The sequence below is a fragment of the Tauraco erythrolophus genome, chromosome 27 (genome assembly GCF_009769465.1).
Source record: "Tauraco erythrolophus isolate bTauEry1 chromosome 27, bTauEry1.pri, whole genome shotgun sequence".
In the NCBI taxonomy this organism is placed as follows: domain Eukaryota; kingdom Metazoa; phylum Chordata; class Aves; order Musophagiformes; family Musophagidae; genus Tauraco; species Tauraco erythrolophus.
The window spans coordinates 5,229,677-5,249,499 of record NC_141491.1 but is presented as its reverse complement, the minus strand read 5'-3'; the positions used below and the strand labels follow the sequence as shown (position 1 = coordinate 5,249,499).

General features: G+C 49.5%; 1 protein-coding gene across 1 annotated transcript; it reads right to left on the bottom strand.

Annotated features, from left to right (window-relative positions):
* Positions 1 to 1,751: 1,751 nt before the first annotated feature.
* PNPLA1 (patatin like domain 1, omega-hydroxyceramide transacylase) lies at positions 1,752 to 17,382 on the bottom strand. Its single transcript, XM_086627402.1, is given in 10 exon segments — positions 1,752 to 1,775; positions 2,520 to 2,739; positions 9,652 to 9,762; positions 10,242 to 10,341; positions 10,644 to 10,784; positions 10,868 to 10,928; positions 11,296 to 11,508; positions 12,837 to 12,902; positions 13,997 to 14,229; positions 17,187 to 17,382. Coding segments are annotated over 10 exon segments (1,365 nt in total).
* Positions 17,383 to 19,823: the final 2,441 nt, after the last annotated feature.

Below are 19,823 nucleotides of genomic sequence, written 5' to 3'. Positions count from 1 at the left end.
CAGTTTTTCATAGAATCATGGAATGGTTAGGGTTGGAAGGGACCTCAAAGATCATCTAGTTACAACCCCCCTGCCATGGGCAGGGAAATCCTCCACTACACCAGGTTGCCCAAAGCCTCATCCAACCTGGCCTTGAACACTGCCAGGGATGGGGCATCCACAACATCTCTGGGAAACCTGCTCCAGTGCCTCAGCACCCTCAATGTAAAGAATTTCTTCCTTATATCTAACCTAAATCTCCCCTCTTTCAGTTTAAATCCATTGCCCCTTGTCCTGTCACTACACACCCTTGTAAAAAGTCCCTCTCCAGCTTTCCTGTAGGCCCCCTTTAGGTACTGGAAAGGTGCTATAAGATCACCCCGGAGCCTTCTCTTCTCCAGGCTGAACAGCCCCAACTCTCTCAGCCTGTCTCCATAGCAGAGGTGCTCCAGCCCTCCCATCATCTCCGTGGCCATCTCTGGACTTGTCCCAGTAGCTCCATGTCCTTCTTGTGTTGGAGACTCCAGAGCTGAACACAGTATTCCAGGTGGGGTCTCAGGAGAGCTGAGTAGAGGGGCAGAATCACTTCCCTCGACCTGCTGCCCACACTCTTTTTTTGCTCTTTTTCCTTTGCAGTTCAGCAGTAGGATCTGCAATGCTCATGCAAGGTGTGTGCAAGGAGCTTAGTGTCTTGGCTCGTGGGTGGAGATGGATGGTGACATACACTGTTCCCATGTGGAATTGCAGCTGGATTAACACTGTGCCACTGGTGTTCGGACAACAGGAGCTTGGGGTTTAGTGGAGACCGCAGCCCTGTTAGCACCAGCATGCCCAGCACAGCTGCTACGTGGTCATCAGGGTTACTTTGCAGCCCCCTTGCACAGATCAGGGCTACATCCAGCTACAAAACTCACCCAGCACTGCCTCAACACACAGCAAGAGGGAGAGAAGCATCTCCCAGGTGGTTTTGGAAGCCTTTTTACCTGAAGGCATTGGGTAGATTTTCATCTATCTCAGAGAAATATGTCCCAGTTCTTGTTGTTTGTGCTGGGACAGCTGCTCTGCTCTTGCCCAGCTTTCAGTGCTGCTTCTCCCTGTAGCAGTTTCCCAGTGTCTTGCCCAGCTGCAAGACTAAGGAGACTTTGCCTTTCTGGATGGATGATCAATAGATCACTGTGTTTGTCAGAGGTTTTTTCCTCCCTCTTTACTTCTTTATTGACCTGTTGCTCTTTTGAAACCTCAGCTATTTAGGAGGCAGATTGAGCCACAAGTTGTTACCTGGACTCTGTATTTTTACCCTTTTGTAAGCAAACTCAAACCCTGAAATTGTGACACTAGGAAAACAACTTGGGTTGTGATTTCTTTAATAATCCTATCACCTTCTCCAACTTCTCCACTCCCTGGGATGGGATTTGGTAACATATTACAAATAGGGTAAGACAGTTTTGAGCAGCATCTTGCAAGACTTGTATACCAGGGAGTATTTGCTGATTCCTAACTCTCAAGAAGCTGGAAACTTAGGCTAAAGCAGCCCACCAGCTTGGGGAAGCAGCTTTTCTCTCTGGAGGGCTCACTTCTGAGGCCCTGCTGACCTCCCCGGGCTGCTTCCCCAACACATCAGTGTGACACGTGGCTGTCCATGTCACCTGGGGCTTTTACCCAGCAGCTAAGTGCACACCTTAGAAACACATTGCAACGTAGTCATTTGGTTTTAATGGATGGCCTTGGGTATTAAAGCATCACATCACCCACTTCTGCCCACTGCTGCTGTTTCACTGGACATTTGGCTTGGAGATCTATGTCAAACAGGGAGATATAAGACAGCAAGAGTGTGGCCAGAAACAGAAGTGGGTTGGGAACAGCCACAGCTAAGTATTGGCTGTCCTGGGCAGCTGCTTTCTTGTGGCTTGAGCATTTGGTCTTAGCAGAGGTGATGAAGACGAATGGAAATGAGAAAAGACCTTTCTCTCTACTGTTCAGAGGCTGCAGTTTCTTGATAGCATATGAAGCTGGAGTTGTAGCTGCTTTGCAGGAATTGTCACCTGACATGCTGAAATCTGCATCCAGGATCTATGGGGCATCTTCAGGATCGGTTGTAGCTACACTTACATTGTGTGAGTGTGATCAAGGTAAGGGCTATGCGCTTCTATTTAGTCTGTGTCTAAAGAGATCACATGTTTGGAAATTTTGGACCTGCAAAGGATCTTTTCTTTTTTAAATTATCCTTAATCAGTGAGTGGTTAATTCCTCAGAATTTTACTTCATTGACTTCTTTAAGAGTGGAAAACATGGGTAACTTAACCAGCACAGAGAAAATAGACTAGATATAGGGATTAAATTAGTCATTGAATCTTTTTAATTTGAATTAATGGTAAGCATATCGAGTATAAGAAACAAAAGTGCTCTCCCTAATAAGGCATTTGAGGTTGTTGGTAGACTCCAAAAACCCAGAGGGGAAAGGAAATATTGAATATGGAGAGGATCAGTGTTGCTGATGCATGGAATAAAAAGAAAGTTACAGTCACACAGCTGAGAAATACGTTCAGGGCACATAGATGCGGAGCCAACACGGGGAAATGTTACACAAAGGCTTCCTGTCAATTTTCTCCCATATCTCCAAAAATTTTTAAGATGTCTTGTGGAGGAAATGGAGAGAGATGGGAAAAGAAAACAAAAAATTTCTGTTTCCTGCAATATTGAAGGTCCTTGGAAAATCTGGGTCCACTCACGAGAGCTTCAGCCCTAAAGAAGATAATGGCTCTTTATGAGCATTTACCAGCATGGTAAAATGCCCCTTTACCAGGTGGAAGTGCAGCCCAGAAAGTACATAGATAATAACCTAAGGTACGTGGAATTATTGCTTTGCTTTAGATGAGGTGAAGCTGTCCTTCCTGCGTGCTTTGAAATTCTCTTTATGGGGATTTATTCCTGGAGGAACAATCCCTAAAATCTTAAAGGACGTCTTAAACAAACACCTGCCTACGAACGCCCACCAGCTGGTATCTGGAAAGCTGCATATCATCCTCACCCGATTGCGCGACTGGAGAAGCGTGACGGTTTCGGATTTTGCCTCCAGGGAGGACCTCATCCAGGTGAGAGCAGCCACAGCCACCCTGCCAGGAGAGCTGTGGGAGATGTCCTGCATGCCCATGCCCCACGGCACCCGCAGCAGAAGCCTGGGGCCTCGCGGGGGTGCATACCATGATTCAATTTACGTCCTCGCCGCCCTCTGAAGCCAGACAGGGTCACAAGCTGAAAACCATTTTAAAAATCAGCCCTTTTGATTGCTGGCTGAATTATCTACAGGGCCTGGGTATGCAGGGAGTAAAATGAGGCATTTCAGAGGTTACCTTCCTACCTCTCCAACCCTGTCTGTGGTCATCAGACATGGTCTGGTCCTCAATAGTCAGTGGTGTTCAATAACCCAGCCATGGGTCCCAGTTTTGGCGTTCACAGATGAGCCACCCTTCCCAAAGGCAACAGGTTTTTGTGGCTTTTTACTCACTTCTGTGTTTTCCATTTCACCCACAGGCTGTGATATGCAGCTGCTTCGTCCCTGTGTATTTTGGATTCATACCTCCTAAGTACAATGGAGTGGTGAGTAGCCTTGGAGATCCCATCCCAGCTCAGGCCAAGGGCCCATCTAGCCCGTGTCCTTTCTCCAGTGGTGGCATTCAGCATATTTATACCCGCGTTTGCCACCACAGCTGTTTGGTGCTGTGCTCACACAGTGTCTGCAGAGGGAAGAACTGCACCCAGGTGCCCCACGATCTGACCTCACTGCAGACAGACCTGACCTTCTCACGAAAGCATCCACCCTCAGCCTGTCCATGGAGTTAGCTCAACTCCTTTCTGCTACGTTTTTCCCGTGATTTCATTAAAGAGTAATTTTTCAACTGGAAGGGAGGAAGTGGTGGGTGTAGACCTGGAGCACACAGGACAGTGGTCAGGGCTGTACCCTGGAAGGGGATCTCTGTAGCTCCAGTACCTCAGTCTAGCTTGGGACTGGGTGGGGAAGAAACCCCAAATGCATGCACATGTGACACAGCACTGATCTCTCTGAAAAGAGGAAGGCTCAGGGTTCCTTGTTTTCTCTCCTAGCATTACGTTGATGGGGAACTCGCCATGTGGCAGAACAACTTCGTCTCCCGGAACACGATCACCATCTCTTCTTTCGCTGGCGAATACGACATCTGCCCCAAAGATAGCGCAGCTGCCTTCTTCACTTTCCAAATCTCTGATTGTATTTTACATATATCAAAAAGAAACATCTGCCGTTTGCAGTGTATTTTTCAGATGCCCACACGTCAAGTGAGCTGCTTCTACAGGTACCCAGAGCCATAAGGCCCCTATAGCTGGCCCATCTGCCCTGACTACCATCTCTCCCCTGCAGGCTCTGGACGAGATTCGTAAACATGGCTACGAGGACACAGTCGTCTTCTTAAAAAGACTGAGTAAGTGATTGGGAGTGAGAAGCAGGTAGGTCGGATGCTTCTCTTACAACATTAGTTGGCTAATGGCTAATAGAAGGTGCTGCCAGTGCATCTGGAGCGATTGAGGTAGAGAGATCCCTGCATCCCTGGCATTGCCAGAATTGCTTGAGTCCTATCCTCTCTGTGGCCTCTCCTGAAGCTTCCTGTGAAGCTTCCCCCTTGAGGTGACCCCTTCCCCTCTGATGATGTTAAATCCCCTTTTCTCTGCCACACTTGGCATGGTAGAACTTTGCAGGGATTGCAGGTCCCCAGGACCTAGACAGAAGTGTAGATGCCCTGTATGGTGTTTGACTGATAACCCATTGATGCACAAAGCAGCAGTGTTTGGTGATCCCTGACCCAGAAGCCCAACTCGGATTAGCCATGCACTGCTGCCATCAGTCCCCCTAATTTCCAGTCAGCCCTGGTCATACTGAGTAGTTGAGCAACAACCAGAGAGCTGGATTCTCTTCCCACCAGGTGAATTTGGTATAAATTACCTTGATGATGACTTTATGCCTTCATTGGCCAATGAATCATGTCAGAAAGGTGAAGAGACCCTGCACCAGAAGCCAGAAACAAGAGTACTTTGCTCCAGAGCCACAGACCCTGAGGATGACACCAAAGAGAATCCAGGGACCATTCAGGCAGCAGATGAAGTGGAAGAGGAAGCCCCACACCACCTTCTCCACCATCAGAAAGGTAGAGGACTAGCGCTTCCTTTACCCCATCAGTTTTCATTAGCCAAGTGACCCTTGCCCAGGGCTCTCACTGCCAAAAAAGGCTATCTGGGTTTTTGCAGGCTCCAGTAGGTGAGAACATCAGGAATGGGAGAGAGTCTCATCTTGGGTTAGCAGTTATTAGTGAAGCCTCATGCTGAACTGGTTTGGGGTGAGGTTTGAGGGCTTAGGCTGTGGCTGGGTCAGAAGGGCTCTTTGGAGAAGTAGCTTTTTCTACAAAGAAAACCATTTACTCACCTTGTGAGGTAATGACAGGTCCTGCCCACGCTTCGTTTCATTAAGGGTGAGGGCAGCAGCAGTGTCTCAATGATCAGAGCTGGGTTTGCTGTGCCAGTCAAATCAAAATTTCTGCTTAGTTGCTCTGGTGTGCGGCCATGTGTAAACACCGAAGTGCCAGAAAAGCTTATTAGCGCTGCAGGTAATCTCTACTGTGTCATTGTTAAGCAACATAAGGCAGGTTTAAATCCAAAACTTCTAGTTTTCTGCAATCCTATGCAAAATAACGCCCTCTCCCATTTCAGTTTTGACATGGAAAACTGGTGAACCCTCAGCATTTCAGATTCCAGTTTGTCTTACTGTTGCTAGCAGAATATAAAGGAGTATGTGCTGGAGTGCAACTTTTTTTGCTTTCCATTTTATTATTTATTTTCTTTTTCTTTCTGAGTCTTTCAACATTTCAGAATTTGTCATCTTAGGAAAAATTACACTGCCCAACATGACGATGGTTTAAAATGTTGCCACATAAATTAAAGAAATAGTGAAAAAAGACCCAAATAGCGTTCTGCTATATCTACAAGGACCACACCAAATGAGGAATATAAAGGGGAAAGAACAGGACCATTACCATTCCGGATCTAAAAATAAAAGCTTGGAAAGCATAAAATGAAAGCAAAGAAGACTTTTCCATTGAAGACAAAACAACTCTGCAAGTGGGAAGAGACCCACTAGAGAAATGCAGCACGCAGTGTTAGGCTGTACAGTTTGCTTCCATGCTTGCCTTTTTAAAGCCTTCATCGGTAGCTTTTGAAAGCAACATAGTGGGAACCAGGTTTCTTTGGAGGCTGGGCAGGCTCTGGGCCATCAGGAGTCTCTTGGTCTCTGGTTTGCAGCTGGGCTGCAACATTTTTCACCAGCCTAAGGTCACCCGTGGAAGGAATCTAGATTCATCTGTTTGGCCAGAGAGCAACCAAGAGGTAAGTCAGGGCTCTCTGTCTCCAGAGGAGAAGCACATCAAGATTTCAGTTCTGGGAAGGAAAAGCCCTGATGATCTAGGCCAGGAAAAGGCTATAAATCAGAATATCCCCAAAGGACTACTGCTGCGGTAGAGCCTGCACACCAGCAAGGCTCAGGCTGGATTAGTGGGTTAACCACAGTATTTACATTTTTATCCATGTGCCCACCAGGACAGTGGCACACCGAGCTGCACCCTCCTTAGCATCTAGACTAGAAGCAGAGTCTGGCACGAAGCACCTGCAGCCAACAGCCAGAGGCACCGGCAGGATCCGACACGCGTTTGTTTTCCTTTGGCTCAGTTCCATGGATCAGGCCCCAGGACTCCCCTTCCCACTAGTTCTGCAGTAGGATCTCGTTTTAGAGAGAGCTCCTGCCGACTTGGGCTGTCTCCAAACTCTCATCCCATCCACCTCAGGCTTCGTGTCGCTGCTCAGTTCGATGCAGACCAGGGCAAGCAACAGGACAGTGGTACGAGGGCAATATTTTAAGGATATCAAAACCTGCTTATCCTATTACCCTCTAGACAATAAGAGGGAGGGTAGCAGCCCTGATCAGGTATTTGAATCCAGTTTGTCTCACTGGATCTGCCAGAAGTGCCTGTCAGACTGACCAACATGGTTTTTCTCCCTTTAGGGCCAAGCCAGTTGCAGAAGAGCAGTTTTGACCCTGCTGCTGCCGTTGAACCCAGTTCACGTTCTAAAGAGAGAAAGAGCCACTTACAGCCCAGCCTGCAGACAGACACCGACCTGCACTGAAGAGCTCTCTGCAGCAGTGATGCCACCAGCACAGGCAGGGCCACAACCCCCCTTCTACCCCCCGCAGATCCCAGGGGATTCCCATGACCCACCTTTAACGGAGGCATTTCGGGGTGAAAACAGGATCTATTGCAACTGGTTTGAACTGGGCGCAGCTGGGTTTCCCAGCTTGCTTCCCCAGGGGTGAAACAAGTTCCTTGAGATCCAAGAGATGCCAAACTTTGCCTCTATCCATTGCCTCTGGCAAGACCTCCTTTTGCCATTAGCTCCAAGCTCATGTGGAGGAGAGACAGGGGTAGCATCAAGCGTGCTTGTTTGGAAAGATGGGGGATTAATAAAGCAAGAGACAGCTGATTTGAGTGATGAGCCATTAAATACTTCTGTCTTAGCACATCTCTGCAAGTTTGGAACAGGAGGGCTTTGTGCTGTGACTGGTTTGGTTTGGGTGTTCCCCACAGGTGTGTTTTTTGTTGAAGTTCTCAAAGTTTCAGTAACTTTTTATGATCAAGCACCATGTCATGCAGGGGCAAGTGTGATGCACTGGGTAGTTCAAACTATGCTCCTGTTTGTGGCTGAGATTTACAGACAAATTTAGAGGATTTGGGTGTCCAATTCTTATCTGAGAATTTTCTTTTGGGAATTTTAATTCCCATTTGAATAGAGAGAGTGTAACTGCCTGAGGCTGATTGAAATGGTTGTATCCTGCCTGGAGGTGGTGGTGCTTTGCTAGGAAGACCAGGAGCCAGAAGGCTGTTGCAGAAGTGGGGCCATCTGCCTGGGAGAGAAGGCAGAAGTGCAGTATGAGCAACAGCAAATGATGGACTGACTGGCCTTGCTCCTGCCCGGGGAGTGGTGGGTGCCTCTGGGGTTGAGAGGTAAATCCATCCAGGATGGAAGGGAGACAGGAGTAGGTTTTGATGGATCTAATGCAAATAACCATCCAGGTTTCTTTTAGAAAGCTCATTGCAGAGAAAATATTCCCAGGTCATTGCTTTCAACCAGAGATAACAGAACATATTACATCAGTAACACACTGAGCATTCATAGTAAACTTTGGATCTGTTTACACCAGTGCAGCCAGCAGCTATTCCCCACATTCATGCCTGCAGTCTCCAAGGTGCTTTGGATGAAACTTCTCTCTGTACCATTTCCCTTTGTGCAATTAAACAAGCTGTTTATCCAAATAAACAGCTTGTGCTGTTGTGATCCGTTTGTCCATCGGGAGCCAACAAACAGGAGGGACCCAGTTGGGGTAAAGCCAACCCGTCAGCCTCCGATGTGCAGAATGTATTTGAGATAAAAGCGCTGCTGATTCGTTCTACGTACAGACCAGCAACACGAGGTGTGTTTGCATGGACCATAGGGTGTTCAGAGCAGTGGGTTACAGAAGATCACATGGGAAAAACTGGTGTAGCTGTGAAATGTCAGGTCCCCTGGTGCGATGGGAGATGCGGTCTGCAAGGCTGCGGTACTTTGAAGCAGGGGGAGGTTGATCTTTAGGTTTCTTCATCCTTCTTCACAGCTGCAAATTCAGAGGGGTCCAAATATGTGCCTACCTCCGCTGGCGGGAGAAGCAGGCCTCCGAGGGTGTATGAAGCTCAAAAATAGGTGATTGGTAAAATAACTTGAGGAAATTGGATAAAAATGAGTTCCTGCCCAGTGTGATGCTCCCTAAGGCTTTTCCCTCTCTCTGTTTTCCGTTTGATGAATCTCTCTGAAAGTTTTTGAGTGGGAGGCAAGCACTTAAAATGTGACATTTCCTGGCAAATGCCTGCCCTGCAATCTGCATTAAGGCAGGGGGAGGGATGCTGCTGGTGACCAGCAAGCAGAGTGGCCAGGGAAACCAGCAGCCAGGCTGCACCAGCATGCGAGTAAAGATGCCCCATCTCCCCGCGCGGAGCTGCGGCCCGGCTGTCGTGTTACAGCAGGTCAGGCCTGGGCAGGGAGACTGCGGCAGCAGCGCTGGAAAATAAATCAGACAGTTTCCCCCAGTGAAAAAACACCCACCCCCTAAAAACTCCGTAAATAACCAGCAGCCGTGCCGCTGTGTGAAATGAGCTCCGGTGCGTCCCACCGCTTCCTGGGGCAGCAGAACCACGTGGTGTCGGAGACCCCCAGGGACCATCCAGGACAGTTACCTAAAGGAACAAGCTGGCAGTTAGTTGAGTCAGGGCCAGTGATCCGACCAGGACAAGTAGCCCCAGGGACATTTGATACCGAAGGGCTTTCTCTGGAGCAAGAATATTTTGCTGTAGGGAAGCAGCACTAAGCTGGTTCATAGCTGCTTTGAGATGTCACTAAATATATAACATAATGGGGAAAAATTAGCTCCTTTTACTGTACAGTACCTCAGATTTGGAATTTTTAGCCAAGCTCAGCATCAGGGACCCATGGGTGAGGTTCCCCAGGGATTTCCTTGCTCTGCACCCTGCCCTCCCTCCACTGAGGGTTTGCATCCCCCAAGCACCTCACCCCCTGGCCAAGTCTTTCTTGGGCAAACCAGGCAGCATGGTTTGGAGGAGCTTCTGGAACCATCTAACCATGGTGTTGACACTTTCCAGCAGCCCCCACACCTTCTTCAGCCTGCAAAACCAAAATAAACAGGCAGATTTTAACGACTGGTAAATGCAGCAAAAGAGGGAGGGTGTTAATGGTAAATGCACACTGTAATACTATTTTTCATGACCAAGCAACCCTGTGGTGTCCCTCTAGCCATGCCCACTCTCCCTGAAAGCTTGCCTTCAGGGAATACCAAATCCTCCTGCAGAGGACTGGGATGCCGCTAAGCCTATTTATGCAGTAGATGTGCATCAACTTGCCCTGGTCTGTAGAAAAGAAGGGACTTGCCACCAGCCCACCCTGCCCCATCTGTTTCTCATGGAGCTGCCATGTAGGATGCTACAGGCCATCACGTGCCCCCATGCTGGGCTCGCAGGGGCACCTGTATGCCTCCTGCTAATCTCGCACCATGCATCCCTTCAGCTGTCTCGCCACTGCTGAAGGCACAGCCCCGGGTTTCTGTATCACTCTCAGCTTTGAAGCCTCTGTCAAGATGTTCTTACCCCTTCCTGACAAGAGCTGGCAGCCTGTATGGCTGCAGCAGGACCTTTGACAGTGGATCCTGCAGTCCAGTCATCTGCTCCTTCCTCCACAGGGCCAAGCCTGTGCCCAAGAATGACAACACAGAAGTAAATAAAGACCAGTAATTAGCGATAACCCAATAAGTGCACTAATTCCTCTTGTCCAGCAACCCTTGCTGCAGCTCAGCCTGCAGCTACTGAAGCCCAGGCCAGAATCCAGCTCGAGCTGCTCTTACAAACAGCTGCTACAGATCTAGAAATATTTACTATAATAAAAACTCAATAATGTCTTAAGTATAATATTGCTCCTTTCAAAGACTGCAGCAGCCCTCAGTGGCCCCAGCCACCCCCAAAACCCAAGATCAGTACCCCCAACTCCTCTACCTGGCAGGAAGCAAGGAGCCAGGCACTGCGGTACCCTTTTGTACAGGCCGGTGTACGTCCTCTTGGGTTGTACATAGTCGTTCCTCCCACACATGGTGGCGAAGCGGAAATTGCCATCGAAGTAGTTGACACCAAAGGCATCTGCGAGACATGGAAAGAAAGGGCTGATGTTGCACGTGCATCATGCTTCTCGGCTGCCCTTCAGGTCTTGGGGTAACACTTACTGTTCCTGTAGAGGAAAAGGGCAGTGTCCTGGTACCCTTGGGAGAAAATGTCATTCAAGACCTGCAAGGAGAAACACTGGAGGTCACTAAAGAGCTCTCCATCCAGCCACTGGCAGGATCTATCCAAGGCTGTTTGACCACGGAGGGTTGGGGTGGCCTGTTTGGGAAGGCAACAAGCACAGGTTGGTTTCCAAGCCCAGGCTGGTTTCCAACCACCAAAGCATTGGTCCTTTGCAGATTGTCAAATCAGAGTGGACTCCATCCCAAGTTGGCCTGGGATGCACTGCAAAACCAATGGGTGCTGCCTTCCCCCCTTGAAATCTGATTAATTAATGATGGAGATTGAACTGAACCTTAAAGCTTGGGAAGGCAGGCCCAGCTTTGGTTTTAACCAAAACAAAGCTGGGAAGAAGACCTGGTGGGCTTACCATGGTGCTAGGTGGGAAAAGAGCATAGCTAATCCTGCAGAGGTTCTCTATGGAGATCTGAATGCTGCCGTTGAAGATCTGGAAACAGAAGAAGATAGCGGGACAATCCCGCGGACAGATATCCAGCTCTCCCGTGAACGGGGACACAGTGATCACGGCTTCCTCCAGGCTGGAAACAGGCTGCAGGCCGGTGAATCCTCCGTCGATGTATCGCTGAGGGGGAAGAGCAGAGGGAGGGTTTGCTTCGAGGATTGCGCCAGCGGGCGCGAGGGCAGCGTCGCCGAGAGCAAAGGTGACATCTCCTGCCACGAGCCAGTCCCAGCATGTCCTCCCTTCCCACTTTCAACAACATCTCTTCCCACCCCTTGATCTTAATCCCGGCCTTTGCCAGCTCCTTCTGCTGCCCTGCCTAGGGCACCCAGCTGGCTTCTCGACCAGGTGTGTAATCCACAGCGGTTATTGACACAGAAATAGAATCATTTTCGTTCGCAAAGCCTTGTAAAGTTGTTTCGGCAGTCATTAGCCAATTCAAACATCACTGAATTCACAGTGTTGGATAAATTTCAAGTCCTGAGCTGAAGCGGTAGGGTTGCCACATTTAATAATTGCCTGCAAATCCCTGGAGGATTACTCACGGGGCAAGGAAAACTTTGTTTGCTGTATTCCAAAAGGAATCCGAATTTACCACCCACCTCAGTGGGATCTGAGGTTGCAAGGACTGCAGCTGATCGAATTAAATGCTCGGGAAAGAACAGCGCAGAGGAGCCTCACGCAGCAACGCCACCGAGCTCTGGGTCCTGCAAACTTCATGATGAACCTTGTGGGCAAGCCCTGCAGACCAGGGTAAGCTGGAGATCTGACCTGACAGCCAGGCACAGACATCCGAGGGCTAAATAGGCTCGATCAGTGCAGACCAAGAAAAGCCAAGGAAAGATCCCAGTGCTATCCCAGCTGCAAATCTGGTATCGTGGCTTTGACACACAAGCAGGTCACGATGCTTCAGTGTCTCCGTGCTCCATCTGCACACGCTTCACCACCACGCTGCCGTGCTCCTCCTTCACTGAGGGTTAGCAACAAGGCAGCCCAAATTTATTGACTTCACTGCAGTGTCTCACAGGGTACGAAGATGCATGATTTTGGGGGAGCATCCTCCCATGGACTTCGGATATTTTGGCCATGCAAGTCTGCACTTGAGCTAATGGAGACATCTGCACTGCAGACAGATCCTATCCAGGACAACTGGATTGTGTGTCAAAGTCCTGAGTGTGGGCATCCTCTCACCTCACTTTGGCGATCTGCAGGGCAAGATCGAGTCATCCAGGCTCTGTCTTTAGGCAAAGCAGGAGAGGGCTCTCCAGATGGCAATTCCACCCAGCTATAATCTTTGGATGGGATGAAGAACAAGCTAAGAGGCTTTATCATCCCCCATTAACCAAAGCAGCAGCCTAGACCTATATATCCCTCTCTGCTCAAGGGAATCTAAAGTTCAAACCCAAGAACGTACTGCTGGGAGCGTATGTTTTATTGGAAATATCACTCACCACACCTCGGTAGGATGGAGGGATGAACCCACAGTAGATAGGAAGAAAGCAGCTGCAGAGGAGAGCCTGGGGGAGGAGAGGGATTGCAGAAGTAAATGTTCCTGCCAAAGTTCTCCTGAACAAAAGCTGTCAACTGGGTGCCTGCAAGTTCAGGCTTGACAAATCGTCTGGAGTCAGGCTGTCGGTACCACCTGGATTTTACACTTGACTGTGTCAAGAAGAAAGGTTTCAAGAAGAGGAAAACACATCTCATTTCAATAAAGTTGAAACACTTCTCTTGATAAGGGCATAGCACTTCATTTTTCATTTTTACAGCTGCCAGCAAAGTTAGAGTTGTGTATCTATATATCACTGTCCAAACACTGCCCTGTGATGGTGGTAAGGTGAAACATTGGGATCATTTTTCATATTTGCAGGGTTTTGGACAAAACCAAGACATGCTCACAGTGTATTGTCATTCAGCTGGAATTTGTCAGCAGCAAAGCCACTGCTGGGCTGTTTGCAACCATTTTCCATCAATCTCATTGGCTGGGAATGAGCATCCCGGGCTCCTGGGTTCACCTAGGGCAGACACCACAGGGTGAACTCCAACATCTCCATGGACTTGCCATCTTCTACCGTCTCCCTGGGACAAGCAAGCCCACGACCTCACAGTCAGCTCTGTTAGGGATTCTCTCTCCAGCAGCTAATTTACTGGTTAATCAGGTGCTTGTTTGGCAGCACAGACGCTTTGTCCGGCTCTTTCCTCCCAGGAAAGTGCTGAGGCAACAAGGAAAGTTACTGCCAATGGGACTTGGCCAAGGAGAGACCTGTCCAGAAAGCTGAGAGGTCATGTTAGCATTAACACAGCACTTTGCAAAGAGCCAGTAGCACTTGTTAGAGCTGGCCAACATGTCAGCACCAGCTTTTTGAGACTGGAAACAAACCTTCTGCCTTTTTAGCATGATCTATTCCTGCCTGACTCTGGACTTAAGATCTTCCTTCCTCCCTCCAAGCCTTATGGAGCTCACTGTGATGGGACCACGGCTCTGGCAGAGCTTCCTGACACTCTCCCCATCTTGAGCAGAAAACAGTGCCGTTAAAGTCATCGATGCTTCGGTACCTCCACCCCAAGCAGTAGGTAGAGATCTTCCTATGGCATCAGAGGAAGATCCCTTTACCTGAATGAGTTCCTCCTTCGAGCTGAACTCAGAGACGATGACGTTTTGGCCGTCCGCCACCCGCGTAAGCGAGATGTGCAGTCGCCCCGAAGCCAGCTGGTAGGAGTCTTCTGGTAGCATCTTCTGCAAAATAGCCTTGATATTCGCCAGCAAGCTGCACTTGGGAGAGAGAGGCCCCAGGGTGGTTTTCCTGGCTTCTTTTGCGATGGCAAAGAAAAATTCCTTTAGGTCATCTGACATGGGGAGAGGAAAAGGGACAGAGAGAAAGTCAATGTCACTGCTGCCCTAACGCATGTATTTTTAATCCTATTTTTAACACTCCCCACAAATAAAGCCTCTTGCAGCTCTGTGTAGGACCCCAGGATGATAATGCTGCTATAATGGGGGACGTGGTGGCAGGGCAGAAAGTGAGAGATCACCTCCGTGGTGTCCTCAAAGGACAACGTATTGCTGAGTGCAGCCCCGCTGGTGAAACCCCTGTCTGCACCGGAGATGGATGCTCAAAGTGTGCCTGGCCAGGGATTAGGGAAAGGCTCCACAGAGCCTCAGGAAGGGGGACGCAGGGACAGACACCAAGTTATCTGTGCCAATGTGACTTGCACAACACGCTCCTGCCTTCCACCTCCGATTTTGCACGTGGGCAGCCCCAGATTTCATGGGGCAGCTGGGACGGTGCAAAGGTGAGGACGAGGAGAAGACCTCCACCTCTTCTGCTTAGGGCTTTCCTGCAAGCCAGGTACCCTGGCTCCACCGTACTGGGACTCCCCGCTCATCTGAGCTCCCCCAGTGACCTCCCAGCCAGTGTTAACAGTCATTACATGTGTCTGCACATCCCAGAACCTGGATTAAAGGAGCAGAGCTGCAGAGCTTGGGAGGCACCAGGTTTTAAAGACTGCATAGTGATGGAGGGGAAGAAGAGTGCCCCAAACCCCGTGGTCAGCCTGATCCCAGCAAGGGAGCTTGGTCCCTTTGCCAAAATGAGGAGGTCGCTTGGGGGAATATCCCACGTAGGGTGATGAAACTGCTGCACCAAAAAGCTTATCGAGCCCCCTGGTGCTGCAGAGAGCCATCCTTGCACCCGGGTGGGCTCCGACACGAAGCCGCGGGCTTGCCTCAGCACCGTGGCTTTGTAGGGGCAAAGGTTTGCGGGCTGTCTCGTGAGGTTGCTTTGAAGGCACGGACAGACAGACGGATTAGACGGAGTGTCCTGAGAGCAACTGGAGCAACGCAGGTATTAAGAGGAGTTATAAAGGTTTGAGCGGATGTTCAGGCCATGTGGTGTGATGATTAACGCTCGGCGGGTTCACACAGGGTCCTCGGGGAGGCTGAAAGAGCCAGAGACACTCCAGGCAGGTGATGTCCCCGCCGGGCACTGTCTGGCTGCTGTGTGCCCTGGAAACGAAGGAAAACCTGGAAAAACTGCCCGCAAGCTGCCGGGTAGGAGCTGAAAGCCGACCACAGCTTTGGGGGCTTTGGGTCTGGATGGGGCTTTGACTCGGGGCAAGCGAGGCATGACCCTGGCACGCAATGCCGTGACCGTCCCCGCCTCCACCAGCTTGCTGGTGACAAGCATGTCCCCAGGAGGTGACCTGTGGGGTGACAGGGGACAACCTGGCTCAGAGAGCTCAGAGCTCCTCACCCAGCCCGGGTCAGGGTGCACGACCGCAGCCACCTCATGGGACACGCCGTGACGGGCCATTCACACCTTTAACCTTCTTTTTGTCCTAATCCTCCCCAATATGAATTTGGCAAACTTTGTGCCACATCCTTTTTCCTTATAAAAAACCCAACCAGAGTCATCAGCACCCAAAAGGGCTTTTCTTCCCCTGGGGAAGATGTTTTGGGCACAAGATCATCTCAGCACCTCTAAGTGGATGGTACCTACCAACCCCGGTGAAGCAGACCCCCATTTCGGCACTGGTGTGCACAGCAAGAGCAGTTACCAAACTGGACGGCCCCAGCTCCATCTAATTACATCAGCATGAGGAATCAGAGAGGAAAGTTTTGGAGCCTTTGCTGATTTGTAGAGGAGTTCATCCCCATATGGGCAGAGAGATTCCTTCCTGCTTTGTCTAAATATATATAATATATGTGTTATATATATAAAATATACAGTATATATAATATCTATAATATAGAATGTATGAGGTATAATATATTGTCTAAATATAAAAATATATAATATATAAAAATATATATAAAGATATACATTTGACAAAGTTTTGAATTATTTTAGCTCCAGTGGAGTTGTAGCCTGTTTCCTCCCTGCTTCCTCCATCATTATTTGGACACTCAAACCTCTGCTCCTCCTAAACGTCCCCGTTACTCGAAGCGGGGCTTGGATCAGCCCTCAAAGACTTAAGTCTTGTGTATGCTTGTTTACCCATGGGAACTAATTGGAAATATGGGAGGATGTGATTATTAAAAGTGGATTAAGTGCTCTGAATTAATTCTACACACAGATGATCTTATTGCTAGGGGGCACTGCTTCCACATTGTCCAAACAAGTTCAGAGTAAAACCTCTTCTGCAGCAAGAAGAGAAACCACAGCCCCAGGCTGGAGTGGGGACTGCTGTTCTGCTGAGGAGCCCTTCAGCTTTTGCCAAGAGGAAAAGCGCTCCGCTGTCGGGAAACGGGAATCACGCCACATCTTCTCTTGTGCTGGGAAGGTTGGGTGGGATAACCCGAAGCAACACACAAACAGGGCTGTCAGCTCTGTAGGTACCTATGTCACAGCCACTCGTGTCCTGTCATAGCAAAGGATGCCAAGGGGCCTGATCCATAGGGGACAAGGGTCTTTCCATAGGTAGATCCACCCACCGTGGCCACGTAGACTTGCTTTGAGACGCATCTCAGCACTCCTTCAACCTCGTAGCAGAAGAGAAGGCGATCTGCTCCTTCAGTGGGAGCAGGAAAGTGAGCCAATAAAATACAGGTACGTCCAGATTTACCCATGCAGTATCTACCTGACCATCAGAGATAACATTCACGCAGTAATAACCGGCTCCTTCAGCTTACGCCACCCAAAACTGCTGCTGCAACATCTGCAGATTTCTTTTACGCTTTGCGAGTGATACGAGTTACACCAGTATCACATCCCCACTGGTGCTTTAAGGCATTAGCTCCTCCATTTCTGTTTTGAAATCAAAAAAAATCTATAGTAAGGAAATCGAGGTAATAATTGTCTTACCGAGGCTGATGCTGCACACCACGGCAGCGGCAACAAGCGAGCCGGCAGACGATCCGTAGACTTTGCACGCGGACTTGAGAAGTTCGGGAGCCAACTCCTGGAGGGACTGCACCACCCCAACCTGGTACAGGGCGAGAAAGCCACTGCCCGAAAAGGAGAGCGAGAAAGGGGTGCTCGAACCCCGGAGATCAGCCATCTCGAGATCAAACTGGCGTATCCGGCTCGATGTCTCGAGTTGTCCTCTTCCAGCAGGTGAACCTCAAGCTCCCTTCTCCTCTGCTTTCTCCAGGCTCATTTCTGGCTGCAAAGTCCAGAAGATGGACTTTCCGCCTCCTTTTATGACAGCTCCCTGGGGTGGTTAGATTCACGAGCTATTTTAATTGCTGCCTGTGCTAAAAACAGAAATTTTCCCCTGATCAAAACAGCTCTTGTAATCCTCGACCACAGCCAGCTCGGATGCTCAGGGCGGAACCGAAGCTCCCCTTTTATACCACGGGGATCTGAAGTGCCTTGGAGCCCTTCCGGGGTTGGCCCTCGTGTTACTGTGCCATCCCTCTTGGAAACATCCGTGCAAAATTTTCCTCTTTGCTTCGTGCTTTCTTCATCAAGGGTGTTTTCCTAAATCGGATCCTGCATCAATCCCGGCTTAGGCACAGCTCAGCACTGAGTGCGCGAAGCCTTGTATAAGGCACTTAAAACCAGAGGGTGTTACACAAGGGGTGGATGCAGGGCGTTACGCTGGGTTAGGTTGGGAAATATTGCCTAGATGTGCTCCCTATTGGAAGAGTTTTGTCCTTGCCTGACTCTCGGATATTCTTTGCAGGAAGAAAAACCCAAGGAGCTGGGTTTGCTTTTCTCCCTCCCCACCCCAGCGCTGTGCTCTGTAAGGCTGCTCAGAACGATGCCCGCGGCAGCACCGCGTTCCCCAAATCTGGCGTTGCTGACCCAAAATCAAAGTGCATTTGGGCTGTCTGCATTGGCTGGGCGATAGTTAAAAAAATAGGGAGAAATTCAGTAGGATTCTAGTGCCTTTTCAGCCTTAATAACCTAATGCGGCTGCCAACATGCAGAATAAAAATTGCCATTTTAAACAGATGTATTTATTAAATATTACTAAATATTGTGTTGTTTGTGTTGTCCAAATACATACAGCGTGCACCCAATATACTGAATATTACACGTGTTACATTCTAGGCTGTACATACATGCAGAACATGGGCATGGGCAGATGGGCTGAAGGAAAAGCCTTTCATTCTCCCTGTCCTGGCCAGGACAGTACAAGAAAATAGAGGATGGTCCCAGCACCCCGACACAACCTTTACAATGCTATTTCACCCCAAATTTTCATACATTTTTCCTTGGCCTCTCCAGCCATCACTGAGTCCCCACAACAAGAGTTGTGTCCTGTGCGATACCTACAGGCAGAGACCCCAACCTCAAGGTGCCGAAGGTCCCTGGGTTGAATTTCACCCCACCCCCCCCCTCCAAGATAAATGTCACTCGGCGTGGCCAACGCTGTCCTCAACGGCTGGCACCTGGACAACAGGACAAGCAGGAGCAAGTTGTTGGTTCAAAGATATATTGAAACGGGGTCTGGGCTATCCCGGAGCTTGAATTAGGGCGTTTGCATATGACCACACCCTACTGTAGATATATGGCCTTACTGGATTTGGTCTTCTCATTTCTGGTCTTTCCAGTGTTCAATGTTACATTATCCTCTTGTTGGGTGAGTCTCCCACACGTTGCAGCCTTTCTACCAGCCTGCTGGTGATATCTGAGCTTGGATCTGCGTGATTCATCCCACTGTCTCCTCCAGCCCTTGGGAAAAAAAATTCCTTCATTGAAAGAACTTACTTCCAGCATTGGCAAACACTTGCAGGTAGAAGAAAGGCAAAAAATATCATCTCTTGCTGTGACTGGACTGAACACACAAGTGCATCGGAAATGTTTGCGCACTGGAAAAAAATGTTTCCATGTTCTCAGTGCATTAAGTCTGCCAATGACAAGCGTCAGGCCCCAGGGAATTCACCAGGCACTGCACAAAGAGGCGTGGGATGCTCCTGCTTCACTCAGTGCTTGTACCTTCTCAGCCGAGCCCAGCCCCAGTTGCCAAGCTTCGGGAAAGGGGTAAACCATCCCGTGGGACCTGCAGGAACATGCTCCTCCATCCAGGGCACAGCATGAGACCCGTTTCCCCATAGGAGCTGGAGTCATTACAAAATGTGGTGCTCCAGGAGCACCTCATGAGTGCAAACCCTGACTAAGCCCATCCGGGAGATGTTCTCCTCCCAGGCACTCCTTCAGGCATCTTGTAATAGTTTCTTCCCTTGCAGCTGCCATGAAGCAACGCATTAAATGGGATGTTCCGTTCCTAGAGCCAGATGATGAAGGATTGAGTGGTGGCCATGAAAAAACATTATCCCTGCAAGAAGACAAGCAAGCAGCTCCATGGGGAGGTGCCCAGTGAACATGAGAAGATCCCTCAGAAGGAGAAAGCCCGGCAGACAGCACAGCCCCATGCCGAGGCAGGCCAGCCCCAGGAGAGGGGCAGGGGAGGCAAGGCAGGACGGACTAGAGGACAAATGTCCATGCACAGGGAAGGACAGGAGATGTCTGACCTGGCGAGGGGAGGGCAGC